General features: G+C 43.5%; 2 protein-coding genes across 2 annotated transcripts in view; both read left to right on the plus strand.

The window, feature by feature from the left end:
- Positions 1-339: 339 nt before the first annotated feature.
- On the plus strand, positions 340-25,262 carry LOC143413759 (uncharacterized). The gene is made up of 6 exons (XM_076877199.1): positions 340-479; positions 15,482-15,655; positions 15,929-16,096; positions 24,529-24,575; positions 24,724-24,975; positions 25,249-25,262. The coding sequence occupies exons 1-6, from the start codon at positions 340-342 to the stop codon at positions 25,260-25,262; spliced, it is 795 nt and encodes a 264-aa protein (XP_076733314.1).
- The window catches only part of LOC112430988 (protein NLRC3-like), a 170,798-nt gene continuing 153,537 nt past the window's right edge, over positions 8,834-26,094 (plus strand). The window contains exon 1 of the mRNA XM_076889266.1: positions 8,834-9,034. The gene's annotated coding sequence lies outside the window, so the exon portion shown is untranslated. The remainder of the gene's footprint in view (positions 9,035-26,094) is intronic.

Genomic DNA, 26,094 nt, shown 5'->3' on the forward strand with positions numbered 1-26,094 from the left:
GCAGGACTCATTTCACCAAAACACGAGCTTTTCCACCCACCAGTGTTTATCTGTGTGCTTATTTTAAAGAATTATTCCATCGTTATCAAATACGAAGCATTACACGCACGTCGCGCCGTTTCTGCTGAGTCAGACACCAGTGCTCCCGTGTGCTGATTCTCGGGTCCATCTTAAACTGGTGTGTTTGCGAATGAACTTCGGTAAAACGTTACAACGTTACCGGGCGCGCAGAGGGTCTCGGAGGCGTGTCGTACCTGTCGGGTGGTCGCGGGCTCCTCGTTCCCGGTGGGTGAAGTTGTTTCTCCTTCAAGCGATGCTGGGGTGACCGGAGAAGAAGCCATGTCCCCCCGACATCACCTCTCACTAAGCGCCGCTCCTACTGTGACTTTCCTCGGTGTCCTCCAGCGTGCAATACGCTGCCTGGCGCAGTTTGCACGGACGGTGGACCGGTTGCGTCGCTCGTCTCCTGTGCGATCAAAGTGAGTCTTCGGCTGCACAGTGCAGCCACTGTCCCTCCTCCGGCCGGCGGACTAGTCCAGGCGAGGCGGATGACGTTGTCCCGGGTCTCGCTCGCTCTCGCACATGCAGGACTTGGCCCAGTCTGTCTTCTTCTGCCTCACTCTGCGCTCTACTTTTCACTTCATGTCTTTTTGTTTTGTAAGGTGGCTAACACGATCACTCCTCTTCTGCCTGCAGGACTCTGTGACTGCTCTGTGCTGTGGCAGCACACTCCAGCCTGATAGTTCATTTTACAGCTTTTGGCACTGCGACGCTCTCCTCGGCTCGACAGACACAATCTCACCATGTCGGCACAATATACTGAGTGCAATCCATAACATGATTTTATCTCACTGTAACTTTTAAATTGACCAAATGTTGCGTAAATGACGTGTCACGTGACTTGAGCACACGCACACCCCCTGTCCTCACAGCAGACATTCATCTTAGCCCCCCCCCCCCCCCCCCCCCCCCCGTATTTTGAGATCATTGCTGCAACAAAAAGTTGCCACAGATATTTCTACATGAAACGTACTGAATCAGTTGGCACATATTTAACTATGGTTGGATGAGACCTGCACTCTGTTTTAATATAATGTTGTTTTGTTTGAGTGGCTGAAATAAAGCTAATAAAATAAATGAATACTAAAATAAAGCTGAATCACATCACAGGAACGACACAGCCCTGTTCCTCCGGGCTGTCAATCTGTGAATCAGCAAACATGTATGATTTATTGTCATTCATTTGCTAAACAAACTTACCTCTGAACTTTGACCCTGACAATTCAATTTCATTTATATAGCGCCAAATCACAACAAAAGTCGCCTCAAGGCGCTTCATAGCTACAGAGAAGAACCCAACAATCATATGACCCCCTATGAGCAGCACTTTGGCGACAGTGGGAAGGAAAAACTCCCTTTTAACAGGAAGAAACCTCCGACAGAACCAGGCTCAGGGAGGGGCGGGGCCATCTGCTGTGATTGGTTGGGGTGAGAGAAGAAAAACAGGATAAAGACATGCTGTGGAAGAGAGACAGAGGTTAATAACAGGTATGATTCAATGCAGAGAGGTCTGTTAACACAACAAGGGAGATCCAGGTTTCCCAGCTGACGAGCAGAGGGCAGCGGCTTCCACTCATTTGAGCAGTTTGTTGCGTGACCTCCTGTCTCTCACTGAACTAAAATGCCTCCAAACAACAGCAAAATAGATGGCACTCACTCCAACGTCTTGCAGCAAAAACATTAAGTGATGGGAAGAACAGGTGATGGATGAGCTGCAGATGTAACCGGTGTGATTCTGCGTTGTGTCTGATAAAAAAGGTAAAAGAAAGAAAGACCTCCCAGTAAATAATTTGCCCACTCCAGCTCCTACGACCAAATACAAACAGTGGGGAAGAGGGTTAGTTCAACCCACCACAGCTCCCAAGCTAGCAAGGAGTATATATTCATGCTAGCATTTATGGCGCCTAAAACACATTTATGATACACACATACGACACACTTATAACATCTAACAAAAACAGGCTTAATAATGACAATAATCGAACTAAAATTGCAACCAGAAACATCCAGGTGGCTAAATATGCATTATATGTGTGTTTTAAAGTGTTGGAAAGAAATGACACCCACCTCTCCCACAGGGGGATTGTAGAAAAGGGGAGAGGCAAAAGGGGTACACTGTATTTATAGGATTGCACCGAAGAAGAAGAAGAAAAGAACGAGGAGGGGCTCTAACTGATAATGAACACAACTACAGGCTTGGAGGTCCTAAAAGTCAGGTATAAAAGGAGCAGTTTGGGGGTTTAGAACACATTATAACAATGTGATTTATGACCCTGTTACACAGAGCCAGCAGAATGAGCTGCTGCCACCACCACAATCAATGGTGACGCCAATTTAGAAAGAGCCCCAGTTGATTCCACTCTTGCCAGATGCTGAATACACATCGTCTAAAAGTGTGTGCCATTGACCAAAGGAGGAGTGGGCTGTTCACACATGCCTGTGTTCTTATGGAGCAGTCTTTGAGGATGGCGAGTCCAGAGCTGGAGGTTTAGATCTAAGAGAGTGATCCAAAGTCAGGAGAGGATTACACCCAACCTTCAGAGATCTTCCTATAAGCCAGAACTGGAAGCAGAGCCACCTTTGGCTATGATATCTTTACTGGACCCAGTAAGTCCAGTCAAGGTCAAAAACGTGGTCAGTCCCCCATTTAGTGCCATAGATCTGAAACATAGTAAACAAAATGCTAGTAAAAAGTTACAAACATGTTCAAGTTACATGTCTACAACTCCACAACAGACATACTTTGCTACTGGTGCCAAACAGTACTGCAGTCTGTAGCTTTCCAGCCATCCTTTGAACGTCTTTGAGTTTAATGTAGCCAAAACTGGATTCAGTAATCAGTGTTTATTTACAGAAGCCGTAGAGTATGGCTGCCACATGTGAACATCAGTGACGGCTCATTTAAACTGTAGGAACGATTAACCCAACATCAGAAAAATACTTCATTTTACATTAATGTGACAAATTAACACTGCTGGGACTTTTCTGGTCCTACACTGTTCATGTCCAAGTCAACACATTGTAAGATTTACACGTGGAAGGTCATCTAAGCTGCTTATGTGGAGATTACCTTTCCTTTAACAACGACCAGTTTCTTCTTTTCAGTTTTCAGTTTTATTTGTCATATGCAAGTTAGCACAGGGTCAACATTGCAATGAAATGTGTTTGACGAGCAGCAGTCACTCGGCAGCTTGATACAGTAGGAGAAAATATAATAAAATAAAATAATAAAGAAAATAGAAAAATAGTAAGGAGCAAATATTAGAGAGACATGGTAAAAGAGAAAAGATGACTAAATATATTTGTATCTATAAATATATGTACACTAGTGATTAAATAAGAAAATCTTGAAGAGAAATATGACGGGAGGGCAGATGGGACATTGCACAGGAATGAGCAGCAGAAAATTTCAGTATTGCACTTTTAAATATAAATATCAATGACAATAAAGTGGAGTGACCAGTGCAGATTAAACAGAGTACTTGTGAAGCTGCAGGTAGCTTCTGAGTGCTGTGTTGTGTGTGTTTAAGTGTTGTGGTTGAGGTGTCGTATGGCTTGGTGGTAGAAACAGTTTTTGAGTCTTGTAGTCCGAGCAGACAGACTCCTGTAACGATGGTAACAAGGAGAACAGCTGATGTGCTGGGTGGCTGTGGTCCTTGATGATGCTGTGTGCTTTATGGAGGCACCGCTGGAGATAAATGTCCTGAATGGCAGGAAGCCTCGTGCCAGTGATGTGCTCTGCTGCCTTCACCCTCTGTAGTGATTTACGGCTGCTGGCAGAGCAGCTTCGTACCAAACTGTGATGCAGCTCGTCAGCAAGCTCTCGACTGCACACCTGTAGAAATTTGAGGTGATGTTGGCGTTCATGCCAAACTTCCTCAGCCTCCTCAGGAAGTAAAGCCGCTGGCGAGCTTTCCTGATTGTTCTCACCTCAAACACATTATTTACCCATCCAGGTGGAACATGTAGCTGTGCTCGGTTTGACAGCTTTCATCCTGGCAGCAGCGTCAGCTGAAGCATACAAGGCACACATAGATGTCACTGAGCTGGAGCTCTGGGAGAGACGTCGCCACTTTCAGGCCTTTAAACAAAGCTGTTGGAGCACAAGTCCCAAAGATTTATAGTTTCTCTTCATGTCTTCATTGTTCCTCCATGGAGAGATGTTCCAAGTAGCCTTGGCTCGAGACAGGCGTCCTGCAGGACTACCTACCAACTGTCCACTGTTTGCAGTCGTGGTAGAGTAATGTTGCCCACCAGTGACTGAAAACCATGGATTGGAGAAGAATGACAGAATTCAGTGACCTTGTGGGGCCATAACAGAGAAATGACAGCAGTGTAGTGGATCAAATAAAGAGTGATGATGTTATATTTGTGACTGTAGCAGGACCAAGGCTCAAAAGGTTGCAGGCGTTGTTAATTGAGCAGAAGATGGACGGCATCAAGCCCTCTCCTCGACAGCTACAGGATCACAGTCTGCAGGTTCAGTTATGCAACGTTTTAGCATCGATGCGTGAAGTTAAGAGCAGACAGGGAGGTTATTTTTGCACTGGGCTGGAATGACTCAGTTTACCTGTCAAAGGCTATCACGGCTGGGAGAAAACCCTCAGCATTAGTAAAGAAGGACCACGGTGGCCTCTGGGTAGAAACACTGCAGAGTTCATGTGGATACGCTGCTGCATTAGGTCAGATAGAAATATCATAAAGCATCATTAAGTAAAAACGTTTATTAAGAACAAATGTTTAAATATTGTTAACGTGTTTCCCAGAAACATCTGTAGAGACAAAGAGCTTTCTGTTGTTGCTTCGAGGAAACAAGCTCTTCTTTTTAGTTTTGTCCTGGTATTTATTCCAGGACGGACTCATCCACTGAGCAGTGTTTGGGTTTCTTCGTTTTCCTCGTTCTGGATGCAAACTATTACAACTTGGGCTTTATTTCAGTGACAATGGCCTTAAGCTGCAATACAACAGGAAGTTACTCATATATAGTAATTTCCCAGACCATATTAAAAATCCATTAACAGGAAATACAAATGATGGGTCAATGCCACAGCATGGACATTAGAACAGTTGGGAAAATTTACCTGGAAAAAGGTGAAAATGAGGCTTCATTGAACTGGAATTACAAAGACCAGGAATGTGAGATCCACCAGCCACAACTGAGGGTTTTTACACATCATATCCTCAAAGTAGAACTACAGTGATCAAAAGAATCGACTTTAATGTTATTCTTTCTTTATTTATGTCAGATTTAACCCCCCAAAAAGCTTTAATCTTTAACTAGTCTTTGGACGTAGCTACAGTACGGTCAGGTTGACAGTTTATGGGTAACATGTGGCCACCAGGCACTGCGACACACTTCCATGTTATATTACCTTGGCGTCCCGTAGGAATACAGGAGAATCATGTGAGGAATCTAAGAGTTGTTTCTTAATTCAATTCAGTTTTATTTACACAGCACCAAATCACAACAGCAGTCGTCTCAAGGTGCTTTATACTGTAAGGTAGCTCGTACAATAATACATACAGAGAAAAACCCAACAATCATATGACCCCCTATGAGCAGCACTTTGGCGACAGTGGGAAGGAAAAACTCCCTTTTAACAGGAAGAAACCTCCGGCAGAACCAGGCTCAGGGAGGGGCGGGGCCATCTGCTGTGATTGGTTGGGGTGAGAGAAGGAAGACATGCTGTGGAAGAGAGACAGATGAACCGCTGAGTGTTGTCCCGTCGAGGTGGCTCTTCTATGTTGTGCATTTATGGCACCAAACCACAAATGCAAAGGAAGAAAGGGTCGAGGCACAGCACCCAGCTGCCTGACAATATTCAGGCAACGTCCAAAGCCCCACAAAGGACCTACCCACACCCCACTGGCCCCGCCCAGATCAAGGAGCTGTCACAGCAGACAAAAATGTGAAGTCCGCACATAGTCGCCATGGCACCCACCAACCCACCACACCATCCCCCATGGAGCTACCAGGAGAGGCATACTGGCCCACTGAGGATCACAGAGGAGCAGACCCAGGGGGGCTGACAGCACAGCCCCCACCCACCAGTCCTGCAGCTTATATTGTATTTTATCTTGTCAGCGTGAGCCCCACCTAAAGGGGACAGAGGGATTAGTGAGTTGCATTAGTGGGGCAGGAGAGAGTGAAGCAGGGGAGCCAATGTCACTGCGATACGACTCCTCAACACCATCCAGCCTGCCCCACCACTCATAATGAGTCCTGCTGTGCTCTGTAGCAATGATGCATTTTATGTGTGTGTGCCAGGTTAGTGCTGTGGATTCAAAGGAGCACAGTTCCACTAAACAGGAGATCAGGATAAACCCCAGTAACCAACCCTGCCCCCGCCATCACATATTCTCAATCCCAGCAGAGGCCAGCCCCACAATGACATGCCACACGTGATACACAGCCAACATTACTGTTATAATTACATGTTTCCTTTATTACTTTCCTTTCAACCTCTTTATTTTGCACCTTAAACTTTCTTCGGTTGCTACAAGCCACAAAGTCCTTTATGGTTTGTCTCTGTTGTGTGGAGGGCTGTTTTTAAGAGCTCAAAAATGGGTGTATCAGAGTCAAACAGGCAGCACAGTGGAAAAGTGGTTGGCACTGTTTCCTGACAGCAAGAAGGTTCTGGGTTCAAATCCAACATCTAAGCTGTTTGCATGCTCTCCCCATGTCTGGGTCCTCTCTGGGTTCTCTGGCTCCCACAGTCCAAAGACGAGCAGTTAGTGGGGTTAGGTTGATTGGTGTATGTGCCCATGAGTATGAGTGTACACGGGTGTTTCTCTGTGTTAGTGACAGTCTGACAGAAGGCTGCATCCCTCAGCCTCATGTGGGCTGTGTAGCCCCTTTACAACTGCAGTGAGAGCTCAGACCTGTTTCTGGTGGGTGGTGGACTCCTCCAGGGCTTCCCCTGATTCCCCTTCTGCCACAGAAGACTGTGGCCTCAGAAACTCATATCTGCTTTTTGCAAATGAAGCGAACCTGTTGGCTTCATCAGCAGGGGCGGATCTAGAAGGGTGGCATGGGGTGGCAAGTGCCACCCTAAAATGATCCCTTGCCACCCCAAGTGCCACCCCAGTTTTGCATATGACAGTGTTGTTTATTAAAATAAGTTTAACAGTTTGAGCGTAGTTACAGGCAGCAGTGAATATAAATGCTAGAACTGGATATATTCCATAGTGTCCCCCCCTCCACATTAACAAATGGTTCAGCCCATAGCAGGACGGCTTTCTTCTTGTTTTCAGCAGCAAGTGATGCTCATGATTGTGCCAGAGCACATTTTGAACAACACCATGGGAATTTCTGATTTTACACAGGTGGGTGGATGTTACACTGTGGAAATGAAGGAAGGTGAGTGCTATTTTAAATGGTTGTAGAAAATGAAAAAACAGCAGGTGTATTGGCTGCATTTTTAGATAAATAGTTGTATCTGTTTACAAAATGTACAATTTATATTTGCATTTCAAGTTATAAACATTTACCCAACACGTCTGTGGTTTTTTTACAGTAAAAAATACTACTAGGATTTTAGGTTCTTTGTGTGATTTCAGATCAGTAATAGTTACATTAATAGTAATAGTAATACTAATGCAGTATGTCAGTGAAAAAACAACTAAATTCAGTTGAGCTGAAAAGATACCAAACAAAGCAAGAGGAGGAAAAAATAAAATGAAACAATCTGAGGGTGAAATACAAAAGTAAACTCAAAGGAGTCACAAATGTCCGGTTGTATTTCAGACCTCAGAGGGTGAATCCAACAAATCATGAAAAATGAGGTTTACATGTTTGTTCATGACAGTGCAGATTTCTGACATTTTGTGTCATTTAAGCTGCAACAATGTGACAGTTTTCTAACAAAAACAGTGAAACTTAAGTTAGACTTGTGTTTGTAAATGAAGCGCCCCATGTTGTGTAGCTTTCTGGAGTTTATACTTATTGGGCTACATATGTATTTAATATACAGGCTGTACAGTACATAACATCAAAACTCACATGTTTCATGTAACTGAAGTGTGTAATCATGTGGGTACAGACAATAATTAAGTTATAGACTATATTTATATGAAAAACGTGCATACTTACTGCATTTGAATCATTTTAACCACATGTAACCACCTGCATATGTGTTTGGGGGGAAAAGGCTTTGATTTTGCCACCCTAAGAAAATTTCTCTAGAGCCGCCCCTGACCATTTCACAGGATTTGCATTTAAAGATGCAACAAGACTAAAATGGTTAGGGTCAGGAGGTCAAAGGTCAGAGCTCCTGTGGGTCTGAGGGCGGCCTCACGCTGGAGAAGGATGAAGGAGTCTGACCTGAGCCAGTGTTTGACATGAACACATCAGCACTGCTGTCAGTGAGCCTAACGACAGCCGTTAGCATCATTTCAGTGTTTCAGTCATAAAAACACTTCCTGTCTCTGTGGTGGTTACAGTGACATCATGCAGTTTGTGCTTTGACCTCCAGAGGGCGACAAATCAGCACAGACAGAGAGCTCCATTCAAACTTTGCTGCCATCAGGAATAATTCTTCAAATATAATCATCAGTGTTTGAGCAGTTATGATATCAGGGACAATCTAGACATGTGTGACAATACTGAACATGTCACATGACACACCTCAAACATCATGTGATCCACTCTCAGTCTGCACTTTCATTCATGACTTCAACAGGTTGAAATGAGCTTTGAAGAAACATCAGTTCAGTGCTGAAATATTTAAACGCTGCAGGAAGAACAACAACAAAGTGATGACGGATGTTTGTGTTTCAAACAGGAAAACCAGCAGAAATAAATCACAGCCTGCCAGAGGTTTGGAGTTTCCGAGGTGCACCTGAACGCAGCACAGTGTTCCAATGCTCCTGATTGTCCTCAAACGTCTCTTTGGGTGTTTCCTTCCTGCTCAAAGTTTTCTTTCACTTCCTGAACTTCGTGGAGTGGAGCTTGTTGTTGGTGTGTGAAGAAACTGTAAGTTTGCTTTGTTTCCTCCTTTAACAGTTTGTCTTTAGGAACTTTACTGTTTGTTCAGCTCGTGTTTGATTTCTTCACACAACAAACTGTGTGTGTTTGTATTTCCGGTCTCTCCATTAAAGTCAGTGTGTAATGTTTCCTGGCTAACATCAGCTGTGTGCAGCTTAGTTCAGCACAAATCTGCCGCTCCATAGTTCACGGTAACGGACTCACAGCTGGACCAACGAGGCCGAGTGTGTCCGCCACTCTGAGCTACGTTCGTGTTTGTGTACTTGTAGTTTGTACTTTGAGTTCACTCAGAGCCCACAGAGGACGCAGCGTACGTGATGACGTCACAGCCCTTTACCTCCTTTACTGTCACTGTGATTAATATTTACACACGAGACACCTGCAGAGCTCTGACGCTAAGCTAGCACACAGCATGCTAACACTAAGCTAAAGCTAAGCTAACACTAAGCTAACGCTAGGCTAGCCAAGAACCCAGAGTGAGGTTAAAGCTGAGTAAACACTGACCCCAGACCAGCACCGTGATAAAGTGAGCTGCTGCTGCTGAACTTGAACAGGTAACAAAGTGATGAGCAGTCAGGCTGCAGGTTTCTACCTGTTCATGTTTCTACAGTAGAATCACTTTGAAGTGTCTTTGTGCTGTTTCATCTTTGATTTGTGTTCATAAACACTCAGAGAAACATCACGTGACCTCATCAGGATCTGTGTTGGTGTGTGGGGCTGTACCTCAGCTTTATGTTGTTACATGCTCATTTGTTCATTTTAACATCAAAGTAATGTTATGAGGAGTAATGAAGTAACGTACTCCATTACTTTTAATCAAAGTGTTCTGTGTAATATGTGTAATAATGACTGTTTTGAGTAATGACCAACACTGATCACAACAAAGAGGAAATGCCTCCAACATGCACAAACATTTGAGCCACAACATGCAGTTAATGTGCACAAATGTCTTTGATATGCTGCTCAGTGATGGTGGTGACTGTCAGAGCAGAGCTACTGAGAATCAATAAGTAATATCAATGATGGGATCAGAATCACTAAATTCTTCTCATCCCTGTCAGTATCATACATGTGCTGTATAATGTGATAAATGTAGAGGTGCTGGCTGTTCTCTCACTCTGCTGTTTAGCTGTAAAGGACGCCTCCCTGCCTTTGTCTCATTCATGACCTTTAATAGTCTCTTCTAACATGCAGAGATCTGTATGATCTGTTTCATAGAGTCTAACCAGCCTGTACAGGTAACAACAACAGTCACTGCATCACTGACACACAAACGTCATCTCTGTCAATAACAACATTCATACATGGAATAAAAACACATCAGTGGATCATTGCTGGAGCTGATGTTTGTGCTCCTGGTGCAAAGGCTCTCAGTTTCCTCCTTGAAATAACATCAGTGGTGGGTCAGCGACATGCTTTCTTTCCCTCTCAGGTTTAAATATCTGGGACTCTCCACCGTTTGGTTTTAGAGCTGAAGAAGCTTCTCTGATGAAACGTCTTCCAGAAACTTAAAGACGTCCCTTTTCTCTCCAAGCTCCTTAGATCACATGACCTGGATGACTGAACCTACAGACATATTGACCTGGTTTCATGGTCACATGACAGGTCAGAGGTCAGCGACTGTAACTCAGTTCCTCCTGTTAATGTGAACTCACTGAGTGTTTGTGGTTTACCTCTCAGACTGACTGAAGATGATGATGGAGGAAGAGGAGGACAGAGCAGAGTCTGCAGGGTCCAGCTGTCCGTCTGTGAGGAGTGACCGGTCCAAACGTCAACCTCCAGCCTTCAGTGGTGAACCTGGAGCAACGAGGTCAGAGAGCTGAACTCACTGAGTAACAGAAATAATTCTGCACTGACATTATAATCAGTGTTGACTCTGGTTGATTGTCTGACTGTGTTTGTGAGCTGAGAGGAAATGAAAATGAGTTTGTAACAAAAATCAGTTTTGTCCAGTTTTCCTGTAAAAAGCTGAACTCTAATCTAAGAGGATGTTACTGACAGGAAACAGCTGCATTATCTGCAGTCTGTGTGATCACAGCTGCTTCAATCATGTTTGTGTCTGCAGAGGTCAGAGGTCACAGTCTGCAGGGTCCAGCTGTCCGTCTGTGAGGAGCGACTGGTCCAAAGAACACCCTCCATTCTTCAGTGGTGAACCTGGAGCAACGAGGTCAGAGAGCTGTGATGACTCCTTTACATGTTTGTGTTTCCTGGATAAATATGACCTGAAACATCCTCAGATTGTTACAAAGATTCATTAAAAAGAAAACAATGAAAGAGAAAAGATCCAAATGTTCGACTTGGTCATTTGCTGTTTGAGGACAGTGATGCTCATATCTGTGGGGAAAGTGTGACCTGAGTGGGTTCATGTTTGTCTTTAAAGAACAGAGCTGCTCTGATTCTCTTTGTGTCTGATCTGTTAAACAGTCTGAGAGGTCACACAGAGACCCAGCAGCTAAAGCCTGGATCATACTGGCTGCTGTTACTCCATCAGGACAACACTGAACCACAGTGGTGTGGATGTAGTGGATAAATCCCACCATACTGATGCTCAGAGTTAACCACAGGGAACAAAACCAGATGTTACCTTCAGATTGTGACCTTTGGAGTGGACGATGCAGATTTCAATAGAGAATAAATGTTGTTGTTTTTCAGCTGTGAAGAAAGAATCGAATTTTCTGAACTGAAGAATTTATGATGCTGGAAACAACATGGAGACTATAACACAACATTTCCACTGTGTTCATAGAATGAATGTAAAACTGTCAGACATTCATTAAATATGCAAAATGTCTACAGAAGCATCAGAGGGTCAGACGTGAAGCACTCAGTGATTTTGATCAAATGACTCATCAGTTATTGATCTGTACTACACTGATCTACCACGTTAGTAAAGCTGGTGTTCTGGTGGTGGAGGGAGACTCGGATCATGTTCTGGTTTTGGAGCAGTGATCTGCTGATGGTTCAGTTTGATGAGCTTCTTCAAAATCATCCCTGACATCACCACTGAAAGGACGTCCATGAAAACAGACTGAAAATTACTGATATGTTCACAATCTGAGAGTTTAAAACTTGACAGACTTGATTCAGATGAAGTTATTTGAGCAGAAACTCCTGGATCTTTATCCTGTGTTGATCTAATCCTTCATGGTTCCTCCACAGAGTGGAGCAGCAGAGCTCAGAGGTTCCCAGTGGTCAGTCTGCCCAGCAGCATCAAACACAGCTGGACTCCATATTTATGGTCTGTACATGTACAACAACTACTGTTACATCTGTTCTGTTCACAGTCATCTCCATGCTGCTCTTTGTAGACCAGTGGATCGTCAGTGTGTCCAACATGGATCTGATGTTTGGCTCCATGATTTCAGTCTGATTGGCTCATTCATAAATATTCTGTTCCAGCTGCTGGAGGACAACATCATCACTTTTGTGAAGAACGAGCTGAAGAAGATCCAGAAGGTTCTGAGTCCAGATTACCCAGAATGCTTAGAGAGTCAGAGGAGCAGCAGCAGAGAGGCATTTGTGAAGATCACAGTGGACTTCCTGAGGAGAATGAAACAGGAGGAGCTGGCTGACCGTCTGCAGAGACGTAAGAGGATTTATCTAAATATTTAAGCTGCTGGATAAATGAACATTTTCCAGAGATGGAAGATGGAGCAACATGTTTTAAAGATTAGTTCTTTTTGGAATTGAGTGTTTATTTTTCTTCTCATTCAGAACTTCAAGCTGCAGTTTGTCATCGTAACCTTAAATCCACCCTGAAGAAGAAGTTCCAGTGTGTGTTTGAGGGCATCGCTAAAGCAGGAAACCCAACCCTCCTGAATCAGATCTACACAGAGCTCTACATCACAGAGGGAGGGACTGCAGAGGTCAATGATGAACATGAGGTCAGACAGATTGAAACAGCATCCAGGAAACCAGACAGACCAGAAACAACCATCAGACAAGAAGACATCTTTAAAGCCTCACCTGGAAGAGATGAACCAATCAGAACAGTGCTGACAAAGGGAGTGGCTGGCATTGGGAAAACAGTCTTAACACAGAAATACAGCCTGGACTGGGCTGAAGACAAAGCCAACCAGGACATCCAGTTCATATTTCCATTCACTTTCAGAGAGCTGAATGTGCTGAAAGAGGAAAAGTTCAGCTTGGTGGGACTTGTTCATCACTTCTTTACTGAAACCAAAGAAGCAGGAATCTGCAGCTTTGAAGACTTCCAGGTTGTGTTCATCTTTGATGGTCTGGATGAGTGTCGACTTCCTCTGGACTTCCACAAAACTACAATCCTAACTGACCCTAGAAAGTCCACCTCAGTGGATGTGCTGCTGATAAACCTCATCAGGGGGAAACTGCTTCCCTCTGCTTGCCTCTGGATAACCACACGACCTGCAGCAGCCAATCAGATCCCTCCTGACTGTGTTGGCATGGTGACAGAGGTCAGAGGGTTCACTGACCCACAGAAGGAGGAGTACTTCAGGAAGAGATTCAGAGATGAGGAGCAGGCCAGCAGCATCATCTCCCACATCAAGACATCACGAAGCCTCCACATCATGTGTCACATCCCAGTCTTCTGCTGGATCACTGCTACAGTTCTGGAGGATGTGCTGGAAACCAGAGAGGGAGGACAGCTGCCCAAGACCCTGACTGAGATGTACATCCACTTCCTGGTGGTTCAGGCCAAAGTGAAGAAGGTCAAGTATGATGGAGGAGCTGAGACAGATCCACACTGGAGTCCAGAGAGCAGGAAGATGATGGAGTCTCTGGGAAAACTGGCTTTTGATCAGCTGCAGAAAGGAAACCTGATCTTCTATGAATCAGACCTGACAGAGTGTGGCATCGATATCAGAGCAGCCTCAGTGTACTCAGGAGTGTTCACACAGATCTTTAAAGAGGAGAGAGGACTGTACCAGGACAAGGTGTTCTGCTTCATCCATCTGAGTGTTCAGGAGTTTCTGGCTGCTCTTCATGTCCATCTGACCTTCATCAACTCTGGACTCAATCTGATGGAACAACAACAAACAACATCCAAGCGGTCTAGTTTTTTTAGAAAAAAAGAGTCTCTCCACCAGAGTGCTGTGAACAAGGCCTTACAGAGTCCAAATGGACACCTGGACTTGTTCCTCCGCTTCCTCCTGGGTCTTTCACTGCAGACCAATCAGACTCTCCTACGAGGTCTGCTGACACAGACAGGAAGTAGCTCACAGACCAATCAGGAAACAGTCCAGTACATCAAGGAGAAGCTCAGTGAGAATCTGTCTGCAGAGAAAAGCATCAATCTGATCCACTGTCTGAATGAACTGAATGATCGTTCTCTAGTGGAGGAGATCCAACAGTCCCTGAGATCAGGAAGTCTCTCCACAGGTAAACTGTCTCCTGCTCAGTGGTCAGCTCTGGTCTTCATCTTACTGTCATCAGAAGAAGATCTGGATGTGTTTGACCTGAAGAAATACTCTGCTTCAGAGGAGGCTCTTCTGAGGCTGCTGCCAGTGGTCAAAGCCTCCAACAAAGCTCTGTGAGTAAATCTGTGATCATGTTTATTTTTAAAATGTTGATTAAAAGTGTTCATAGATTTCTTCCATGACAGATCCATGTCCTAAAACCATGAGACAGCGTAGTTGTATAGTATAAAAGAAAAAAGGAGAACTTTTGACCACAATATTGTAACTTGAATGAACTTTTGATACAGCCTTTAAACATAAAATTTATGAACAGAATCGGTGACAAAGGGCAGCCCTGGTGGAGCCCATCACCCACCGGACTTATTACTATCCAACGTATTGCCGGCTATGCCAACCAAGCTCTTGCAATGGTTGTAAAAGGATCGAATGGCCCGTAGCAATGGCCATGAAATGTTTCTCAGTTTTATTATTTTCAGTCACATCTGTTTTTGATTATTAACTGAATATTTTAAAATTCAGGCTTTTTATGTTATACAAAACATCATATTTTCTTATGATGTCTTGTATTGATTCTGAAGGAATAGTTTTCATCAGTATCGCAGATACCAGCCTGAATTTTACTTTGTATTGGATCAGAAAGGAAATCAGTGGCATCACACATCACTTACAGCAACTTCAGTACCTCTTCATTTTAATAAACTGGGGGGAGGTGCACCAAGATTCAGTATGAGATAAAGAATTATTTTTAACTGTAAGGTTGGAGAAATCTGTTGTTGGAAATTGGAAGAACAGGTCATCTTAAAAATCACTGCATTGTAGTTTTATTCAGGCCCCTTCAATCTGTGATCGCTGTTGCTTTGCATTGTAAATGCTATTATTACAAAAGTCACAAATATTAGTGTATGTGTGTGTTGTTGGGTAATAAACCAAAAGAACAGAATCTACCAGCACCTCACTGATTTCTGCTTAAAAACAACAAAAAAGCAATAAAGCTCTGATTTGTTTGGTTGATCTTGTCTCCCTTCCACCTTGATTTCAGACTGAGTGGCTGTAACCTGTCAGACAGAAGCTGTGAAGCTCTGTCCTCAGTCCTGAGCTCCCAGTCCTCCCATCTGACAGAGCTGGACCTGGGTAACAACAACCTGCAGGATTCAGGAGTGAAGCTTCTGTCTGCTGGGATGAAGAGTCAATACTGCAAACTGGAAACGCTGAGGTCAGATCAAGCAATATCGATTTTTTTTTCATCAATTAACATCATTTAATCAATTTCATTTGGAAAAAATTAACAGTGTTTATGTTTTGTTTTTTTAATGAATCCATGCAAGTCACAGTAAACTGCCACATTTGTCTTTTGTAACATGAGGCAATAAGGATTCCAGCATGTCCTGAAACAGTGTTGAAATATTGTAAATGTAGTAGCTCCTCATGGCACCATGAATATACTTTAACACAAGTGTTTCATGTCTTCTTGTCATCCTTTCTTCAGACTGAGTGGCTGTAACCTGTCAGACAGAAGCTGTGAAGCTCTGTCCTCAGTCCTGAGCTCCCAGTCCTCCCGTCTGACAGAGCTGGATCTGGGTAACAACAACCTGCAGGATTCAGGACTGAAGCTTCTATTTTCTGCAGTGGAGAGTCCAAAGTGTACAATTCTCAGGTCAGGATTCAGTCTTTTCTGATGATGATTTAAAACCTGAGTCAGGTCAATAAATGGCTTACTCATTTACAACAGACATGATTTGTCAAATCACCTTATATCTAACCCAAAGGTCCTGTGTTTTACTACTTTGATTTTTTAGTAAAACACAGGACCTCTTAATATTTATCTAAGAGACCATATATAATTTTTTTCCCTGGATCATGTGTGTACCCTCCTGGTTGGAGCTCCAGCAGCCTGTATCAGTGAATGGGACTTTAAATGAAATTGCTGCCCCTGTCAGGAAGAGGTCTGAGTGACACACAAAACAGAAAATATGAGCACTGCATGTGTCTGAGGCTACACAGATACAGACCTGAATGAGACACTAACTTTGTCTCTGAGAGATAACTTTTATTATTAAATACACTTCATTTCTCATCTGTGTAGAGAATGTAGAGTTTGACATGCTAATATTACAAAATGAAAAATCACACTGAGTCACAAAGAAATTGTTTTGGAGTATTTATGGTTCAGCTGATGAAATTGTTCAAACAAACCAGTAATTTACACCGAAACAGCACAAGTGAAACTTTTTCGAGGGACTTACACTAAGCTTGTCCTGGTACACCTGTAGAGCCCAGCTTCTATGGACCATGAGCTTAAGTTCTGTGCTGCTCTGATTTATTGCCTGTGCTGTCTTTCAGTTCAGCTTTGTCGAGTCTCTGGTAGGATTTCTTTTACATGACCTGTGTAAAAACAAAACAGGAAACACATTAAGCTGAAGTAAGATGCACAATTTGAAAAATGGGGCACAAAAAATGTTGCTGCTTTCTGGAAAGTGCGTCTAAGAAGACCCAATGGAGAAAGTGAAGAGAAAAATCAAAGATTAAGAAGAAGAAAATGGCAGAGGCAGTTTCTCTTGGACTGCCTGCAGATGGGGTGAGACTCTAGAAACAGGGATGATTGGAGAAAATGCAAAGAGGCCATAGGATAAACCAGGAGATGAATACTCTGGTGTTCTGGGGGTAGTGGGAGTGAGAGGGAGAGATGCCAGTAAATGATTTCAAGGATAAATTTGAGAGAATCAGAGCTAAGAAACCAAAGCAAGTGGGGAACTACAAACATATGGACAGACTCATAATTAGGCCAAAGACACATTAAAGCAATTATTACAGGTTTAGAAACAGGGATGGATATGAAGGAGCTTAGCATGAATTTGCATTGAGGAAAGAATAGCAACGAGCATCAGAGGAAACAGTTAGGAAAACTAAAAGGATGTACTGGCAGGAATACTGCAGTACTTTAGGAAGAACTACCGTATTTCCCAGACTACAGAGCGCACCTGAATATTAGCCGCACAAGCTAAAATCAGGGGAAAATCCTGTTTTGTACATACATTAGCCGCACCTGACTAAAAGCCGCAGGTGTTTCAATGTTGACTTATCATATGTAAGAGAATATGCACAAAGCGAATTGTCAGGAAAGAGATGGCTGTTTGGAGACACACCCCTTTTATTAATATTTTGAAAAACAAGTTATGGTACATATTTGCATAACTTTTTAGGTATATGTACAAGTAGCGGTAATTACAAGTACAAAACATGTACTGTGCTTCATAAATGAGTAACAAATGTAGTACATAACAATAACCTACAGCACACCAGAACAATTGATTCGGACTACCTTTTAGGCTCAGGTGCAGTGACACGGCTTTAACAAGAAGAAAAGTCAGTCATTCACCACCATCTTCCTGCGCACTAAAACCACCAAAGTCCTCTTCTCCAGTGTCGGAAACAAACAGGCTCAGGGTGGCTTCGTCATCCACTCTCAGCTTCTTTCTTTCGTTGTCACTTTCAAAACCAAAGAAATCCTCGTTGTCAGTGTCAGAGTTGAACACCCTCAGAAGGGCCGTGGCGGTGTCCTCCTCTCCATCATGCAGCATTCAGCCCTTCGAAATCTGTTGGTGATCGTGGATGTTTTCACACTTTTCCACGCTGTCAGAATCCAATGGTGGAGTTGGGCATAACTTGCTTTTTGCAAGTTTATCGCCGCTCATCATCCAGGCCTCCAGCTGAACGGGTAGCGCTACTTTGAAGTTTGTTTTTCGCGCTACCTCGTACTGCACTACGTTGCCTGACGGATGGACATGTGACCAACATACCACTCTTGAACCCCGATCCTTCCGCCAGGCAACGTAGTGCCGTACAACAGCGGAACAAACAAAACAAATCCGCTCATGGACAATCCATAGAAAAGCCGCACCTGATTAAAAGCCGCAGGGCTCAAAGCTTGTGCAAAAAGTAGCGGCTTATAGCCCGACAATTACGGTACACCAGTTCAGAATGTGTGGAGTACAGTTAAGAACATGAATGCAGACAGGAAACAACAGCAGCTGTTGTAAAGTAAATTCAAACTCCTTTATTAAATGCAGCTGGTTGAGTTGAAAACAATGGAGAATGATTGTGTTACGTTGTTTATTCTCTATAGAAATGGAGCAGGAGTGCATGCAGAGCTGGACGTGGGCTGTATATACATGCGTGTATCTGTTTTGTCTGTGAGCAGAGAAAACAAAGCGCTGGAAATGTCATATTGAAATGTTAAATCAGGAAAATCCTGGAGAAGAGGATAGTTCTAATGTTCAGTTTGTAATGTTGAATTCAACACAGCTCTTAAATGCATAAAAATGACTTCACCTGACGTCAGACTGAGCAATCGGATTAGCTACTGATATTGATTTAACCCTTTAAGACCTACCATAGAACCAAGTCCGCCAGAGCTTATATTATATTTTTACATGCTGTAGAGCCATTTTTGGGAGCATTTCAAGTTGCTATACATCAATACAACCATTACAGCCTAAATTTTAATAATATGTATGTATTAAGTGCATAGTAATTACATAAATTGCAAAAAAGTGCAATAAACTACAAAAAAATTGAAAATCGTTTTTGTTTTTTTAACATATATTTCTAGTTAGAGAAATTTAAGAGGCTTATCCCTCAAAACTGTAAATACAAAAAAGTTGCACAAAATAGTTTCCCACCTCAGGAAATTTATTTTGAGTGCCTTCATAGTTTTATTTTTGAAATACACCAATTTTTATATACTGCAGCAAAAATGAAAATAAATATTATAGTGCAAATTTGCAAAATAACAGCATATGCATCAAAATAAACTATTTCCAGCAGAGCAATATGAGTCCTAAGCATATGTGGAAGGAAACTGTAACCTAGGACAAGCTGATGGCATAAGATGTAAATAGAACTCCTCAGGTTTCATATGCAAAAAAAATTATTGCGCTAGCTCACGTGATTACAGTGCTACCGGGATTTAAAAATAGTTGCGCGAAACGGAGTGTGCCCACTCTGACCAGTTTTAAAGGGTTAAAGCAAGAAAATATGGTATTAGCATTAGATGCCAATTCCTATTAACCTTAAATTAGCATTACCTGCTAATGGCAGTCTACTTAGCATTAACTCCTCACTAATGTAATGCTAATTCACATCAAATTATCTTTAGCTTTAGCATTAGCTGCTAGCTTCAGCCTACCTAGCACTAGCTGCTCACATTGTTAAAAGGGAAGAGAAAACGATATTAGCATTAGCTGGTAATAATTATTCACCCCTAATTAGAATTAGCCACTAATGGCAGCATACTTAGCATTAACTCCTCACATCGTTATAATGCAAATGATGCTAACTTGCATTAAATTAGACTGCTGTTATTAGCTAATGCTATTTAGCAGTAGCTGCTCACATTGCTATAAAGCAAAGGAAAACGATATGAGCATTAGGTTCTAATGCGTATTTGCCTTAAATTAGACGTAGGTGGGCAGCACGGTGGCACGATGGTTAGCACTGTTGCCGCACAGCAAGAAGGTCCTGAGTTCAATTCCACCATCAGGGCCCTGTTTCAGGAAGCCGGTTTAGAAAACTCAGAGTGAAAAACGATACTCAGGGTTGAGTAACCCCGAGCTGTCCAACTCGGAATATTCGGTTTCAGAAAGGCTGATAACAAGTAGTTCAGTCAACGCGGAGTTGCTTTAACCTCAAGTGAAGCGCGCGGACGAGGATACATAAAGCCCTGATTAGTGGAGCACACAACCTTTCTCTTCACCGCAGGCTTTGAAAAAGACATGTTTGGGGCTATGTGACATTTATAATTCTACTTGGTGTCACTGTCGCATTGAAGTTTCAATCAAGCGTTTAGCCGACAGACGGGGAACGTCTCAACGCGTAGAGAACGTCATTTCTGCTTCTTTTTCTTGCAACCGTAGCACGGCGATCGGCAGATAAAAAGCCGGTAGCAGTCTCCTTTGTTTTTACGCTCGATGTTCATGTCTTTCATGACGACACGAACACCGTGGCGTTTGCAGATGGTAGAAAGTGCAGGGATAGCGAGCGCAAAAAAGGCGACTGCTCACGGCGCCGGGCTGTTGTTACAGGAGAAAGAAGCGGAAATGACACCGTGACATACAGCGGGGAAAATAAGTATTTGACACATCAGCATTTTTATCAGTAAGGGGATTTCCAAGTGGACCATTGACACAACATTTCCACCAGATGTTGCCATCAAGCCAAATATTGACGTCATACAAACAAATCAGAACATATAAGTATACAAGTTAAACCACAATAAATAAAGTGAAATGACACAGGGAATAAGTATTGAATACATGGAGATAACAAGGGGCAAAATGACATAGAAAGCCAGGAGATCACCTGAAATCTGTCAGTATTGATAGAGAAATCCTGTCCCCTATCAGTACTAATTGATATCAGCTGCTTTAGTCCTAATTGATGGCCTATAAAGGCTCCTCATTACCCAGAAGGCACACAGGAAAGACTTCATGATGGGTAAAGGCAAAGAACTCTCTCAAGATCTTCGTAATCTTATCGTTGAAAAGCATTTTGATGGGAATGGCTATAGGTGCATTTCCAGAATGCTGAATGTTCCTGTGAGCACTGTGGGGGCCATTATCCGGAAATGGAAAGTGCATCAGTTCACCATAAACCTGCCACGATCAGGTGCTCCACGCAAGATCCCTGTCCGAGGAGTCCAAAGAATAATCAGGAGGGTTCTCCAAGAGCCAAGAACCACTCGGACAGAACTTCAGGAAGACCTTGCATCAGCAGGTACTGTTGTTTCAAAGAAAACTATAAGCAATGCACTGAACCGCCATGGCATCCATGCACGCTCACCACGCAAGACTCCATTGCTGAACAAAAAGCATGTCAAGGCTCGGTTAAAATTTGCGCAACAGCATTTGGAGAAGCCTGTGGATTATTGGACGACTATAGTATGGTCAGATGAAAGCAAAATTGAACTTTTTGGCAGTCATTCTACACACCATGTTTGGAGAAGAAATGGCACTGCTCACCACCCCAAGAACACCATACCAACAGTCAAGTTTGGGGGTGGAAGCATCATGGTTTGGGGCTGCTTTTCAGCAAGGGGTACTGGCAGACTTCATATTATTGAAGGCAGGATGAATGGAGAGATGTACCGGGACATTCTGGATAAAAATCTGCTGCCATCTACCAGGAAGCTAAAAATGAAAAGAGGGTGGACATTTCAGCAAGACAATGATCCCAAACACAAGGCCAAGGTAACAATGAAGTGGTTTCAAAGAAAGAAAATCAAGTTGCTTGAATGGCCCAGTCAATCACCTGACCTAAATCCCATAGAAAATCTATGGAGAGAACTGAAGATTAAAGTTCATAAAAGAGGCCCAAGGAACCTTCAAGATTTAAAGACCGTTTGTGTGGAAGAATGGGCCAGAATCACTCCTGAGCAATGCAGACGACTGGTCTATCCATACAAGAGGCGTCTAGAAGCTGTAATCACCAACAAAGGCTTTTCTACAAAGTATTGAATAAAGTGTGTTCAATACTTATTCCCTGTGTCATTTCACTTTATTTATTATGGTTTAACTTGTATACTTATATGTTCTGATTTGATTGTATGACTTCAATATTTGGCTTGATGGCAACATCTGGTGGAAATGTTGTGTCAATAGTCCACTTGGAAATCCCCTTACTGATAAAAATGCTGATGTGTCAAATACTTATTTTCCCCGCTGTATAACAAATAACATCAGCTGTTTCTGATGTTAGTTGTTTTGACTGCTTTTACATTATATTGAAATATATGTAATGTTCATGTTTGCTGCAATGCAAACGCAGTGATGCAAATAAAAACATGGAGCCACAAATTACGGTGCGACCCTATAATTAGTCCGGGTTACCGGGGACTGTTGTTGCCGATGAACAGGTGTCGCTATGTGACTGCAGACTAAATTGGGCTGCATTGAGTTCATGACTTTTCTTTTATCCCGCCGCCTACGCATCACTGTGAGAGTTAATATGAGATCTCTCTCTGTGGAAAAATAACTTTAAATCCCACTGACGTGTGTATAAATCTATATACGTATAATGTCCCGCTGGGCAGCAACTTAAAAAAACAACTTTTTTTGAAGTGTTGTGAACGCAGCGCGCTGGGGCGAATGTCGGCGTTTGCCCAATAGAAAGGAGGAAGCCAGCCAGGCACAGGAAAGAAAGAAACACTCCAGGGCAACGCTGCTGGAACTTTGACTCATTGAGAAATGTTTCCCTGCTTGCATCAAGCCCGGCTGGTGTCCCCTGAGATCCATATCCCACCCTGATTGGTGGGTTAATTCAGCTCCGCCCACAACACTGTAAAGTGTCATACATTATCAAACTAACATTACATTTTCATATTAAGGTGGGGCCAAAAACTATCGTCCGGCAGGCCGCAATTGGCCCGCGGGCCGCGAGTTTGAGACCCCTGGTGTAGGAGGACACCTACTCTGTGTCTGGTTAAGTATAAGAGCCCTTTGTTAGGGGGACCGCTGGACTCTTAGCACCAGCTTTGGGGTCACAGGGTCACATCTGGAACACACACACACACACAGACACACAGACACACACACAGACACAGACACACACACAGACACACAGACACAGACACACACACAGACACACACACACACACAGACACACAGACACACACACAGACACACAGACACAGACACACAGACACAGACACACACACACACGCACACACACACACACACAGACACACACACAGACACACACACACACGCACGCACACACACACACACAGACACACACAGACGCACACACACACACACACACACACACACAGACACACACGCGCACACACGCGCACACGCGCACACACGCACACGCACACACACACACGCACACACACGCACACACACACACGCAGACACACACAGACGCACACACACACGCACACACAGACACACACACACGCACACACAGACACACACACACACACACACAGACACACACACACAGACACACAGACACACACACACACGCGCACACACACGCACACACACACGCACACAGACACACACGTACACACACACACACACTCACGTACACACACACACACACACACACACACGTACACACACACACTCACGTACACACACACACTCACGTACACACACAGACACAGACACACACACACAGACACAGACACACACACACACACACACACACACAGACACACACACACACACTCACGTACACACACACACACACACAGACACACACACACACACACACACACACAGACACAGACACAGACACACACACACACAGACACACACACACAGACACACACACACAGACACACACACACACTATGCACAGACTGGTACTCTTTGTTCATACCTGTGTAAGACGTCATAATGAACTTGTGCATATTCATGTAAGCTCAATAAAGAGCAGTGTTACGAGGGAGCAGACGAGAGCGACTGAGGTCAAGTGAAGGAACGGCGCTGTCACAGTTCTCTCCCTCATCAATTGTCTGGTTCCAGCGGTGGGTCTGTGCTAGACGACCCATCACCAGCTTTTTCCACTGGTTACCAGTACGTGGTAGAATCCACTTCCAGATCTGGTTGTCTTTAAATCTGTGAATGGATTGGCTCCATCTTATCTCTCTTTAACAAAAGAATCCAAGTGGAGCCCTCAGGTCTGCAGATAAGCAGCTTCTGACCAGAACTAGACGTAAAAACAGAGGTGAGCTTTATCGATGGCTGCAGCCAAACTCTGGAACAGTCGCCCTTCACATCAGGTCGTCACCAACACTGGACATTTTTAAAAGCCGGTTGGAAACACATTTGTACTCTGTAGCTTTCAATCCTGACCAGTCTTTATAGTCATTACTGTGTATGTTTCCTATTTTCTCTCTACTCTGTGCAGCACTTTGGCTCAAGCTGTTTTTAAATGTGCTGATAAATAAATGTAGATTTCTTTGAATAAAACAGTGGAGCCGAGCTTTGAGCTCAGTGTGTAACAGTGTGAGTGTGAGAGCCATGTAATGTCCATGTGTGCATGCTGACTGTGCTGCTCTGACCCCCCTCCTCCTTTCAGGGTGGAGCCTGCTGGAGTCCGATGGTTGAGACCAGGTCTGAGGAAGTGTAAGTGTGTTTTTAATGGGATTCATGAAAACAAAGCAGCACACATTCAACCATCTTCATCATGTCAGGAGTCATCATCAAAGTGTCAATCAATGAACAGATGATGGATCAATAACTGCAGCTGGATTGTGTTTGTTCTCTCCATCAGATTCCTGTCAACTCACAATCGACACAAACACAGTGAGCACAAAGCTCCAACTGTCTGACAACAACAGGAAGGTGACACGTGTGGAGGAGGTTCAGTCATATCCTGATCATCCAGACAGATTTGATGTTTATCTTCAGCTGCTGTGTAGAAATGGTCTGACTGGTCGCTGTTACTGGGAGGTCGAGTGGAGAGGAAACGTTTTTATATCAGTGAGTTACAGAAGCATCAGCAGGAAAGGAGACAGAGATGACTGTGTGTTTGGACTCACTGATCAGTCCTGGAGTCTGATCTGCTCTGATCGTGGTCCTCATTCTGTCAGGCACAATAAGAGTCAAACATCCATCTCCTCCTCCTCCTCCTCCTCCTCTGTCTCTAACAGAGCAGCAGTGTATGTGGACTGTCCTGCTGGCACTCTGTCCTTCTACAGAGTCTCCTCTGACACTCTGATCCACCTCCACACCTTCAACACCACATTCACTCAAACTCTTTATCCTGGGTTTATGGTCTGGTTTCCTGGTGGCTCAGTGTCCCTGTGCTGAGTGGAGTGTAAAGAGTGTCTCCTGTTACAGAAACACTCTGACTGTTGAACAGATAGTTCAGTCTGTACATGTCTGTCTCTTTCACTCACAAACACGTTTTCAGATTCATGGATTCAATCAGTTGATGTTTGAAACTCTTCTAAATGATTCCTTGTAAACTTCTTCCTCTTCAGTCACAAACAAACAGGAAGTGATGTCACATGTGTTCCTGTCCACACAGCAGAATGAGTCTATTGCTGACAGTGATGTACAAACAGAGTGAGCATTTCTGAGGCCCAAAATAAACTGAGTAGTTCACTGAATGAACAATGGACTGTGAGCTCAGTTCCTTCATCATTAGTATGGATTATATATGTATATGTATTATATTAGTATCATATATATCAGGTGCTGCTGCTTTCAGTCATTGTGCAAATGTGCTGTTTGTAAGCTTGTAAAGCTGCAGTCAGCTGAGACTGAAGAAGTCACCTGATCAGTGAGCAAACGTTTCTGAAAACGTCCAGATGAACAGAATCAACCTTTTGGGATCAGCCAGCAATGCAGCATCATTGTTGTTCAGCTTCAGAGGTTTGCAGGAATGAACTGATGACCAGAAACAGCTGCAAAGTCCAAGAAAATACCAGCTGGAGTTCAGCTGCATTTGAAGAAGTCAAAGAAAAGTAAGGATGGCAAAGGGCGACGTTTTCTTCCAAAGAGCTGCAAACATGGTCGACGCCTCATTAGAAGAATCATCTGGACATTTGTGAGGAACTCTAACCAAGAAAGCAACGTCACACAGATCCAACAGACAGTTTCCATGACTGCAAGTGTTGAGTGGAAAAATGCTACATTG

This window comes from Maylandia zebra, linkage group LG2 (assembly GCF_041146795.1).
Source record: "Maylandia zebra isolate NMK-2024a linkage group LG2, Mzebra_GT3a, whole genome shotgun sequence".
Lineage (NCBI taxonomy): Eukaryota > Metazoa > Chordata > Actinopteri > Cichliformes > Cichlidae > Maylandia > Maylandia zebra.